Genomic DNA, 13,561 nt, shown 5'->3' with positions numbered 1-13,561 from the left:
AATTCTGGCAAAGATTTTAGGAACAGATAATACAAATTCTATACAAACAATCCCATATAATTAAAGAAAAGGAAATACTTCTCTCTTCATTTTAAAAAATCAAACATGATCCCCAAATGAAAATCATACAAAAACATTTCAGGAAAAGATGATGCCCCAGTACCACTCAGGATTTAAGGATGCAAAAATCCTTAAAAAATCCATTGTATCAAATCTAGCAATACATAATAAGGACATCAGGAATAGGTGGGTTTTCCAGGAATGGAGGGTCATTGAACATTAGAAAGCCAATCAGTGTCATTCACCATCTTAATAGAATATAAAGGAGAAAAACCATAGGGTCATTACAACAAATGCAGAAAAACTTTTAATGAAATTCTACACCTCTTCAGGATAAAAACTATTAGCACACTAGGAACAGACGGGAACTTCCTCAACCTAATAAAGGAGGTATAGAAAGCTTACACTGACATCGCATTTTTATAACTTGTTGTACTGAAATAACTTTAGGCTTAGAGAAGCTTACAAAAATAGTACAAAAAGCTCCCCCATCCCATTTACTCACCTGCCCCTAAGGTTAATATCTCATACAGTCAAGCACAACACTCAAAACTAAGAAAATAACACTGGTACAAACTGTTATCAGCAACCTTATCTGGACTTCACCACCTTCCCATTATGGCCCTCTGCTGTCCAGGACCCCGTCTGGGACCCTGTCTGGGACCCTGAACAGAACCCTGCACTGCATTTGGTTAGTGTGCCCTCCGTCTTCTTCAGCCAGCCCAGTTCTATAGTCAGTCTTTTTCTTGCATGAAGTTGGCACTTTTGGGGTTACCTGGCCAGAAGAATGTCCCCTCCATTTGGGTGTTTCAGGTTTTCTCATCATTATGTTGAGGCTATGCATAGAATACCACAAAAGTGATCGAGCCTTCCCACAGTCTGTATCATGGGCTACAGGATAGCAAGTCTGTCTTATCACTGGTGATGCTAATCTCGATCAGCGGGCTTAAGACACAGTCTACCAGGCTTTTCTACCAAAAAGTTACCCTTTCAAGTTTTGTATACAATAAATGTTTGAGGACCGATACACTGAGACTATGCAACTATTTCTTAAACTTTTGCCCACTGATTTTAACATTCATCGGTAGATCCCACATGCAGTAAGTTCCCCTCTGAGGGTCTGATGGTGATTTTCTAGTTCCCTCATTCCTTCTACATTTATTTTATTTGTTTTGTTTCATTTTATTCTGATACTCACAAGATTCTTTATTTAAATATTTATATATTTTTCATTTTATTGTCTTCTTAAAGTTTTAACGCTACTTATGACTATATAACATATCTATCTATATAGTTAAAAATTCAAAAGTTCCAAAAAAATAAAAATTCAGAAGTTCCAAAACCACATGTAATGAAAAGTTGAACACACACCATAGGTCTCATTCACTTAGTTCCCTCTCCTGAGGCAACCAGTGTTACCAGTACCTTAACATGTCTCCAGCTGTATAATGCATAAGAAGTATATACACACATATTTTTTCCGTTATGAAACTACATTTATTAACTGGAAGTCATCCATAAGGAAGACATATCCCTTCTTCTTAACATTTTATTTGTTCAATCATTTATTTTTGTAGTGTGGATGTTTTATTCCTTGGGTCATAACAGACTAATAAATAGTAATAATAATAGTAACAATAGTAATAAACAATAAACTATTTGTTATTTAAATTTTCCAGCTTTCATCACTGGGACTTAATTAAGGTTCACTCCTGCATCCTATTAATGCACTTCTGTCTATCTATCTACCTACCTACCAATCTATTTTTGTTTTTTACTTTTTGGCACCACAAAATTCCATGGGCTTATCTTTTATTTTCCCCATCCAAGTTCTGAAATCAACTACTTTTCCAAGTAACCTTGGTTCTTGCTTGGAAGAATGATATTTAAAAACTAAGATTTCAGCACTATTTGTGATAATTAACATCATATTTAATGATAAAAGATGTTTTCTGCATGAGGTCAAGAACAAAACCAGGATATTCACTCCATCATTTCTATTCAACATTACATTGAGGTCCTAGCCAATATACTGAGGCAAAACAAACAAAAACAAAAACAAAAACAAAACATACCAATTGAAAATGAAGCAAAACTTCTTATTTACATTAGGATATAATCACCTATGCAGAGAATATTGACTAATACACACACACACACACACACACACACACACACAAAAGCTACTAAGTGAGCTTTGCAAGTTTGCAGGACATAAGGTAATATACAAAATCAATTGTATTTCTATATACTGGTAACAAACACTATGAAAATAAAATTTTAAAATACCATTTTTATCAGAAGACATGAAACACTTAAGGACAAAACTAACAAAATACAGATAAGACTCGAACATGGAAAATTATGAAACATAACAGACAGACATTAAAGAAAACCTAATTAAATGGAGAGGTATACAATGTTCATGGATCTGAAGCCTTAATCCTGTTTGAATGTCAATTCTGCCACAAATTTATCCAGATTCAACATGGTATCACACAAAATCCCAGCAGACTTTTTGCAGAAGATAAGAAACTGAGTGTAAAGTTTATATAGAAACTTATCCAGATAAATTCATCTTCTAAAACATCCTCCAGAGAATCTTAAAGCTTGAAGGCATTTTAGAGATCATAATTTTATGTGAGCAAAATGGCTTGTTCATTTCCCTACAGGAAGAAAGAAGCAAATCTAGGGCACGGATCTCCACACTTCAATCCTGTGCTCTTCATGATATTTGCAATTAAGATTAATTCTTTTTTTTTTTTCTTACTTAACCTAGGAAAAGATTTAGATTTCCCTTCAAGATACTAGCTTCTCTATATGTCATCTCTAGCTTTGCCACAATACATAGAAAACTGGCCAATGATTATGTAATGATAAACCCACAAAACAGTAAAACTCCCAAAGAGTATTACAGCATTCCCATAATTAATCCCCGGTTTCTTAGTGATATAAACCCAGACAGACCCAATCACGTTTTCGCAGCCTTCCAGAGACAGACTCAAAATGTGCGGATGCTGCTGTCACGTTGCTATACCATCCCTCAAGAGGCATGATGGCTGGAAACATCCATACCTCATCTGACATCCACCCGGGTAAACCTGCAGTAGAGCTCGGTCCCTGATGAATTCTATTTATGGACACTGTAGCTTTCGTGGTTATATTTATTTATGGAAGACACTTAAGACCTCCTCTCAGATTAAGTGGCACCTACGTTTATCAATTATAACAATTTGAACTCATGTCTCCACAATACATCATCTAAAGCTATGATGTGGCAGCTCCTTCTCCCTGCTGGCTGGCCCCCTCCACTCCCATTCACCTCGAAGGAGCTGGCGGGTGTCTTGCTTTCACCTCAGCTCTGGGCATGTCCAGCCCCAAGGAGCAGAGACAGGACGTGTGTTTCTCAGAGCTTTCCCCAGGTGATCCCACTTAACACAGAGAGCTGAACCCTGCTGAGGAAATCTTTGTGGCATATCTTAGTCTCCTGACAGGACGGAAGAAAGTCCATGTTTTGCCTCTTCTTTAAGTTAACAGTGACACACTGGTGTCCTCGAGAAATGTTTTCTCTCCTTCCTTCTCTCTCTCTCCCTCTTTTTTTTTTTAATTTTGTTTGGTGAGGGTCCAGCAAAGGGGTATTTGTTTGCAGCCTATAGCTTTGTACACCAAAGAAAACCTCTGACCCTGTATTATTTCTGGGAGACATAAGAAGACTGTGATCCTTCTCTTTGATGAGGGTCTTTTACAGTGAACTGATTTGATAAAAACAGTACAAACCCACCATTAGGGTCTAAAGAGGGAAACAACCCACAAAGGACATCACCAGCGTTATAAACTGGATGCCTAGTCATCTACATGAAGTAAATAAACGTTTAAAAATGGTCATGTGCTTCTCAGAAGGGTCGAGAAGGAGCTAACATCTACCCTTGTGCTTTGCACCTGGTGGGAGTCTAAAGTTTGAGTAGAGGTGTTTAATACCACACAACTATTTTACAAGAAATGCTTAGAAAATCACCCTACTCCCCATTCCCATAACATAATGCAGAAATTCAGTACTTGTCTTCTTCCTCATAAGTGACATGGTATCATTCTATCTTTATCTTAGGGATTAATAGAAGAGAATATTTGGCACAAAATAGATATTTCCTAAATGCTGACTGTGTATGTTTCAGAGAAAAATAGGGAAAACTGGAATAAATTGAAATAGAAGGACTAACAACACAAAGAACTAGATAAAGATTCTAAGCAAATATGGCATTATGTAAAAATTTCATAGTAAAATTTTGGTAAAAATTTTACATGAGCATTTGAAAATCAAAAAATCAAAATCAGTGCCTATATGGACAATAACTGAAATAGAAGAAATAAAATAGACAAAGATTAAAAAGAAGGACTAGACACAATAATTTCTTGTCCTAAGCAAAAATTACAGTATTAAAAACAAGCAATAAGCAGATTACAATAAAGTTACAAAATTAATAGCATCCATTTTGTGGGCATTAAAATTCAGTTTCAAATAACAGAAAAGACCCAAATAAGAAAAATATCCATTTCCTTGTTAAATATTGAAAACTAAAGGGTTTTTTAATTCCTTTTTAAATAAGATTTGTATGAATAAATTAGTAGAGTTCACTTTAAAATTAAAGACATAAAGACAAGGAAAAACATTCTGATTTGTTTGCTAGTTTTCTTAAAGAATAACATAACACTGGGGTCTTTTTTTTTCCCCTAATGTTAAGGAAACAATGAGAAGCAAACTAACAGTACTGTGATAAAAGAAAAATCAACCGACCATACGGAATAACATTTCAAGATGCATTTTTGGGAGTCAGAATTATCAATAAATTTTTGGCCTAAGAATTTCAATATTATATTCAATTATATGTAGAGTAAAAATGAAAACTATCATTACATCACTGAACTGAATTTTATTCACTTAAAAAATTTTTTTGGCCATAAATTCATTTTAGCCAGAATATATAAAGATTGTTCCATGAAAATAACCTACCTTTTTATCGTATACATCTTGCCAGTTGACTCCAGAGAAGAAACTGTGCCTCATAATTTCTTTTGCATCATCTGGGCCCCCGCCAAGGCTAAAAGACAGACACCAGAGTGAGAGAGCATTAAGACATTTACATAAGCCCAACAGGAAACAAAAAGTGTTCACAAAATGTAATTCTCTGTGGCATACATAGTTCTTGAGATCAAGAGCTGCACCAATAAAAAAATTTTGCTGTCAGATCTGATTTCCCTAACGTGCTATTAATAAGAAGTCAGTTGAGCACCAACTCTCGATTTTGGGCTCAGGTACATTACGTCACAATCTCAGGGTCTAGGCATAGAGCTCGTGTCAGGAGTGTGCTTGAAATTCTCCCTCTCCCTTGCTCTCCACCACCCTTGCACTCTGTCTCTCAAATAAATAAATCTTGAAAAAGAAAAAAAAAAAGAAGAAGAAGAAGTAGCCTCAGGACAATGTCGTACCTGAAAAGATTGCAAGGTTTGGGGACAAAACTGAAATAGGCAACCAGCTCTGAACTTATAAGATTTGTGACAAGGAACAAGCTCAGTCCCAGTGTCCCCTCTGTAGAGGCGGGACAACGATGCCAGCCCTGTGGATCACCACGAGGGTTAGGAATAACAGAGGTAAGCAGCTAGCTCAACAAATGGTAGCAATTACCATAGTCAATTCTATAAACCAAATTTATTTTGGTTAAGACTTAGGTCAAACTGAATCCTTGTCACCATAAATTCTGAAATGACTAAATAATTAGTTAGAAAAAGCAACTTGCATAGTATTGCTAACAGATAGAAACTCAGGGGCTATTTTCATACCTCAAGTGGATTTCCACAGAAATGACATTGCTAATCTATGAAATACCACTGCAACGTGATTTATTCTGCAAGCTGCAATACATATTATGAATTTAAAGATGCTCCCCCATCTTCCCAGGTACTCTTACTTAACGAAAAGCTGGCATGGTATGAAATTCAGGTATTTTCTGGCTTCCCCGGTTTCAAACACATAGTGCATACTAGTCACGATGAAGAAGGAATGAGAAAAGAAAAAAAAATCAAACCAAAACAAAACAAATTAAAAAAAAAAAACAGATGGAAAGCAAGGAGGGAGTGAAAGAGAGAAAGGGAAGAAAAAAAGAATGGGTAAAGAGCAAGGAAAAGAAAGGAAAGGCAATCTGTTTAAAACTGGATTGACAAAAGCAAGCTTTCTCTGGTCTTGTTAGCAGCTAGAACTGTGTGCGCCCGTAAAGGCGTAACAGCCAGTTCTCTGCGGAAAACGATGCATGTGTAATATTACATATGCCAATTATGTATACATGTTTGTTATGAATTTTACAGACATAAAGGATGTGAGGCATAAAATTGATAAAGAATGGTAATACAGAATGCCCTTTACTCTAAATCAGCCAAGTGATGCTCACAGATAACATTTGTTAATTTTGCTGAACTCAAAAGCCACTAACTGGCTTAGGATTAGCTCCAAGATGAATACTGGCTGATCTTTTTTTTATGGTGAAGACTAATTTGAAAGTGATGAAACAAAGATACACGTCAGACCTTCGCTTGCTTGTCAGTTACATGAGTGACTTCCTTGATGAATGGTGAAAGACTATTTCCTCATTTTTTTGTGCTATTCACAATAGAATGGACACAGACAGAACAAACTTTAAGATATAATCTGTGTGGGGTGCCTGGGTGGCTCAGTCAGTCAGTTAAGTGACTCTTAATTTCAGCTCAGGTCATGATCTCAGAGCTGTGAGACTGAGCCCGTGTCTGGCTCCGTGCTGGGCATGGAACCTGCTTAAAATTCTCTCTCTGTGCCTCCCTCCTGCTCTCTCTCTCTAAAAAAATAAAATAAAAATAAAATGTAATCTTCATTATTAATATCTTCTCTATTAGTTTCTTAAATCTAAACAATCAACAAAACAATAAAGCAAGCCCCGACTTAAAAAGTTTGCCAGTTTTGGTGATGTAAATACTCTTCCCATGGCCAATTTCAAGTTAGGAACCTGACGTCACGCAACACAGAAGGGGAAAGACATGCACAGAAAGAAACCATTGTTTGGTATTTCTATACAGACACAACAATTAAAAGCAACCTCAAAAGCACCAAGAAGGGTAAAACGTAACAAAATTATTAAGGAGTGCTGAATTTTGAGTATTTATTACCTTTGTTTTTAATGTCCTTGATTTGATTTGTAAGCTCATATAATTTGATTTTTAATAATGACCCTATTAAGCAACCAGCTCACAAAATCCTTGGAACATAACAACCGGCTCTTATAAGTTGGTTCATGCCAACTCCCACATACCACTGGGTAGGAAGAAACACAAACAGGTCATAATAAAAAAACGATAATACAATCTAATGGTGCTGGTTATTATTAGGTATAAGGAACACATGACAGACGAAGAATCCAGGATTCCCTGACACATGGTCAGAACGGAAAATACAACGATGAGCCGATATCTGAGTATCTGTGACGATGATCCATGGTTCCCACAGCCTAGGTCTCCTATCTCAGATCGCAGGGGATGAACTACAAGGCTGACAGCAAACTTCTAGGCTGGACCAGATGGTACGAGTAGTGTTCGTAGGCACTGGCGGGTCTGTATTCAGCCAACGCCAGCGCTCTCCCCCTGGCCTCGGTCTGTCTCCGTCTACTCCAAGTGGTCTATGTCCCTCCCCGTCTGGGCTGCAAATTCTTTTGAGGGTAGAGATTGGGACTGGATGATCCAAAAAGCATTTCAAGCTTGTACTTAGGGAGCCGGAAAAGCAGACACACCAAAATAAGTGTTTCTGAAGGGAATTTAACATCTCAGAAGTATGCATCAAAGTAGTCCGCATGAGGAGACTCAGAAGCTCGCTGTACTTTCTTACCCTTCCGCTATTGTTTTTCTTTTGAATGACACAGGGGATGCTGGGGGAGGTGGGAGTTGGGAGCAGAGAACCTTCATCATTTTGTAAATAGAAGGTTTTTATCCAGCTTCAGTTACTCATTTTATGTCACCCCTCTGTTCTCTTGCAATAGCTTGGCTTTGGACATTGCCAGCATTTAATCTATATTTATAAAATACATAAAAAACTAAAGTATCAGCCATAAGTACTACGCGAAGTCTAAGAATATAATCTTAGACTGCCATTTTAGAAGCTGGGAGAGATTCTTTAACACGCGCTTTCTCCAAGTGTGAAACTGTCAAAAATTTCAATGTCAATGACTCCCTAATATACAATTTAAGACTTCAAAATAATATCAAAATACTATTTGCAGTAAGATATTTATGTCTAAGAATAGTAAACTCCAATACCAGAATGCCAAGCTAAATCCTCAGCTACTCTGGATTCTTCGTTATTAGCAACATCGTGGAATGCGTATTTTCCTGGTGTTACTGAATGCAGCGCAAGGTCATGCTTTTCCTCTCAACTGTGCACAGGAGGATAAAGGAGATACCAACAGAATGAGCAAAGTGATGGAGAATACGAGTAAAGGCAAAATGGTAGTTGACCCTTTGGTAGAACTGACGGTAAAGAATATCAGAAAAAGTCATCAGTATTTAAAACTGTTGAAGAGGAAAAACAATGAGGTGCATCGTAATACCATCTTACTATGTTTCCAAAGACTTTTCAGGGTCCTTTAGTGCCTCTTTCCCTTCTCTCTACCTCTTGAATTCTGAGGTTTCCCAGGATACTGTCCTAGGCCTTCTTCCCTTTGTCTTCTACTTTCCCCCACTATTCTCAGGGCTCCAGCTGCCTCTGAGCCATCGAAGGGGTCCAAACCATATATTCAGCCACTGTGTATCTATTAAGCACTGGTACAGTTTCGAGCTGCTGTCTTCACATTTCCATCTAGGTTTTCTCACAAACCTGACTTGGTACAGCCAAAGTGAGTATCAGCATCCTTCCCACAAGCTCCTTGGCCTGTGCTCCCTATCTGCTAATTAACACCCCACTTTCCGAAAGAGTCACCTGAGCTGGAAACACAGAGGAACCCCCGACTCCTTCCACTTCCTCACTATTTCTAGTCAATTATCCACACATTAGGATTGATTGCTCCTCAACCACTGCCTCTGGAAGGACCCCATCTCTCCTCTGGACAATCCCACATGCGTTTTCAACAGCTCCGCCTACCTGCCCCTGGCCCTTCCCTGTTCTAATCCATCCATGACGAAGCTGCTGGTGTTATCTTTCGTAACACAAATCCGATTACACCATCTCTTACTTCATAATTCGGTGGTTTTTCATCCCCTTCCAAATAAAGGGTAAATATTCTCTAAGAAGCATAAGGTCTTTGCAATACCATTTCAGCTTTATCTCCCAAGATTACCCAACTCATACTCTACACACTAGTCCCTGAACTTGTCAAATGCCATGTTTATTCACAATTCTAGATTCCTTTTAACCCCTGTGGACTCCAACCCGCCTAGCCCCCTAGACAGAGCTAATTAATTCCAACATGCATTTGTAGGTAGAGCTGAGTTGTAAGTATGCCTTTTGTGTCCTGCATTATTCTATGAACAGCGACAGCGGAACTTCGTCTCACTCATCCTTGCATTCCCGATACTTTACTTATTTATTTATTATTTTTTAAAGATTTTCTTTATTCATTTGACAGACAGAGATCACAAGCAGGCAGAGAGAGAGGAGGAAGCAGGCTCCCTGCCACGCAGAGAGCCCGATGCGGGGATCCATCCCAGGACCCTGGGATCATGACCCGAGCTGAAGGCAGAGTCCTTAACCCACTGTGCCACCCAGGCGCCCCATTCCCGATACTTTAATACAATAGCGGAGGCGCTTGCTTATCTACCTTAAACGAAAACAGCAAATCATTGCAAACACCCTGTCTTCCCTTTAGATAATACCAACCTCTGGATGGACAAACCTTCAGTTGTCCTACATATCAGCCCACTAACAATCTAGAAATTTACCTACTTATTCAACAATTACTAAGTATCCACTATGTGCTATCCCAGGGTGGGGGGCAGGGGCAGCGAACAGGAAAATGAAGGAGCCACAGACATGAGAACCACACATGCAAGGTTGTTCCACCAACTCCTTATAGAGGGGGGTGGGGGGCCGTAAAGGCAAGGGCTGTCAGAGTTACCTGGAGGAGTCACAAAAGGATAGGCTAAACATTCATTGCCCTTTGAAATCCAAGCCAAATATTAGAACCCAAAATCAAGCAGATAAAATGGAAATCCTAGCTCTGCTTAAAGATCATCTATTACCAAGTGCTGTCTGCTATTACCAAGTGCTACATGAATTGTGAAATAATCACACTCAGTGGAACACATTTCAAAACCTGAACCCACTGAGAAGCAGCTGCATTGCAAAAAAGATACACAGAAATACCAATTGGGCATCAAGAAAGTTGATTACTCCTGTTCTACAGGAATTTTCTGGAGCATAAATTACTTAACCCTTTTCAGGCCTCAGTTTTGCCCTCAGTCAAATGTCAATGAGAAACCTACCTATCGACTCTACAAGGCTAGAGAAACAGCAAAGAGGACCACGGATACGCAAATGCCCTAAAAAAGAACACCTAAAACCACTCTACAAACACGAGGTAAACTTCCCATTACTGGGATCAGAAAACACATTTTTGAAAGGGTCTTCAAGAGGCAAAAGGATGGTGTCTCTTTTACTGTGTTTGCTTATTTCTGTTGAAGGGTAAAATCATGCCCCTCATAAAGTTTAGAGGCTACAAGTGTGTGATGGAAACCATTGCTAATGTAAACAAAACCCACATTTTAGGATTCATTTATTCCTTCTTTCATTAATTCAGTCTGTCAACAAATACATAATGAGCAGCAAAAAAAACAAACAAACAAACAAAAAAAAACAAAACCCAGAACTATGCAAAAACACATTATGGGAGGGAAGATTTGACAATAAAATCTTGAAATCTATCCTCAAGATGTTTCATATCGAAGCGATTTTTAGAGCAATGCTGGCACGCCTACTCATCTACAGGAAAGGACGGCCGCACACATGTATAAAAGAGAGTAAGGGACGTTTTTACAATAATAGTCATTCCATATAGGACTTACAAATTATATGCGTAAATGAATATAGAAACATGAACAGAGAACACTAAGCTCACTGATTAACTAAGCAAAGGGCTGTAGGATGCTTCAGGTCACAGTTGTAGCTACAAAAGAAATACAAAGTATGTAAAGGTATTTTGCCCTTAACCCTCTCTGGCAGTACACAGAGAAGTGTATCTTCAAATGGCAAACAAACAAAAAGTAGTCTGATTGTTAATACAGGTTGCCATGAGAGGAGAGTAAAGAGCTGGTTCTATCTTTTTTATTCTGTAAATTAGCATAAATAAAAAGGCCCAGAGACTGAAAGGAAAAAAAAAATAGGGATACTTCTATCCCCACAATAGCAAGTACCAGGGCAATTAAGAAATTGTTCACTCACAATATGGTTAAGAAAACCTCTCAAAATCCTTATTTGGTAAAATCTGCATAAAATTTCCAAGTTAAGAAAGAGTTGAAGAAATTTTTACAATGTTCTGTATTATGCGGTTAAAAATAAGTCAGTATTTCGGTGGGAAGATGTCTACACCAAATACACTGTTCTTGGAGTTAATTATATTTGAATTAATCTCTGTATCACAGCCTCTACCCATGGGTTCGTCTGTAACCCATCAAGTGTTACTTGTGGCTTACCGTTTATTTGGATCCTTTATCAAGAGCCCTGAAAGCAGTGATTTTGCATCTGAAGACAGTGTTCGAGGAAATTTAATGTCTTCCATTAGTATTAGTTCAAAAAGTTTCTCATGATCCTGATTGTAGAAAGGTAGCCTCCCACACATCATCTCATACATGACAACCCCCAGGCCCCACCAGTCCACGGCTCGGCCATAGTCGTTGTCTTCTAACACCTAAGAGGGAAACCAGTGAACAAATGCATTATTACACACGAACTTTTACAGCAGTCTTCACCAAATGTACTATTCTTACATCAAAGTGAATCCTAACTTGCAAAGCCTAGGTGGGCTATCCTGACACCTTGACATTTAAATTACAAAGCATCCCACAAAAGATATGAATCATACCGGATACGGGAAATATCTGTTCAATCCACTTCTTGAAGTGGCCAGTGTAGGAGAAAAGGGTCAGGCCACGCAGTATATTCCAAGCAAATGACGACGAAAGCTCAAGCGAAAATGGTTTGTGTTATTTGCATGTTTTCTCATAGGCCTACTTAATTTTTCACTCTGGATCCACTACATGGACTTCAAGTAACTTGGGAGGTTAAGTCCTGCTGATTGAGTATATAAGGAGCCGTGGAGAAGCACTAAGGAACTCGGGTCAAACTGTAAGGACAGGAGTCATGTACACAGGGTCATAAAGACAGGTTCAGGGCACAGAGAGCAGGACAGTAGAGCTGGAAACTTCTGGAGGGCCCTGCGTGTTTCTACTCTTTAAGGAAATAGTCCACAAAGCAAATATAATGATTTACTGTTTGGGGTGTGTCCAAAGCTTTATTAGTACCTCACAATAAAATTTCTGTTAAACACAAACAAAAATCACGGTGTAGTATCTCTCTGGCACGTGCCCTTAAAATACATGTATTTCCCAAAATATATCTCATGCAAAACAAATTTAGAAAGAAAGGACAGGGCAGTATCAGTCAGACGATGTTAGAGCGACCTATTCAAATCGGGGCATAATATTTCATTCTTTGTCTCAGGAAAATGTTGATTTTTCCCTTTTTATTAGGTATGCTCCTCAGCCAATGCAATTTTTTTCATTTATGTAGATCTTCCTATATTTTTAATATTTTATTTATTTATTTGAGAGACAGAGAAAGCGAGCATAAGTGGGGATTGGGGCAGAAGCAGAAGGAGAGGGAGACTCTCAAGCAGGCTCCCCGCTGAGCACGGAGCCCTACCCAGGACTTGACCCCACATTCCTGAGATCAGGACCTGAGCCGAAGGCAGATGCTTAACCAACAGAGCCACCCAGGTGTCCCAGAATCTTTCAGTATTTTATTTTAAATTACTATATCTGAATAATCTTAAAGCCTACTTTTCGGATTCTCCTAGCTTTGGGATAGATAGAGCAAGAAAACCACACCCATGAAATTTACCAAATAAAAAAATCTTATAACTGATAAGAATTTCACACAGAACAAAGTGGGGCACACGTTCCAAACTTTTTTAGAGTTAAGTAAATCAGTTATTGGAGATGACGCACATGGGACTTTTATTTAAAATTTACCAATAATGTCATAGAATTGCACATGGTATGTTTGACAGTAAAGTTTCGATTACCTATCAATACTATGAAAGGCACTTGGGAGACAGGGTATTTATATGCATGGAGAATGTAGGTTTGAGAAAAACTACGTTACTTAACAGTTATTTCAGTGTCTTTCAAATGTTATGAGAAGATTTTTAATTCCGTTGTATCCCAGTTCCAAGGCGACACAGGATCTGCCTTAGCAAGATCTGAACACAAGTCCAGTCCT

At 38.3% G+C, this 13,561-nt stretch overlaps 1 protein-coding gene across 6 annotated transcripts in view; it reads right to left on the bottom strand.

Annotated features, from left to right (window-relative positions):
* Positions 1 to 13,561, bottom strand: part of AKT3 (AKT serine/threonine kinase 3) — a 302,525-nt gene that overhangs the window by 39,524 nt on the left and 249,440 nt on the right. For all 6 annotated transcript variants that reach the window (XM_045982270.1, XM_045982267.1, XM_045982269.1 and 3 more), the window contains 2 exons: positions 11,755 to 11,969; positions 5,069 to 5,156 (listed from right to left, as the gene is read on the bottom strand). In XM_045982270.1, coding sequence (XP_045838226.1) covers positions 5,069 to 5,156; positions 11,755 to 11,969 — 303 coding nt within the window. The remainder of the gene's footprint in view (positions 1 to 5,068; positions 5,157 to 11,754; positions 11,970 to 13,561) is intronic.

Source organism: Meles meles, chromosome 17 (assembly GCF_922984935.1).
Source record: "Meles meles chromosome 17, mMelMel3.1 paternal haplotype, whole genome shotgun sequence".
Taxonomy (NCBI): Eukaryota; Metazoa; Chordata; class Mammalia; order Carnivora; family Mustelidae; genus Meles; species Meles meles.
Note: the sequence above shows the minus strand (reverse complement) of the source record. Positions and strands in the feature narration are given on the sequence as shown.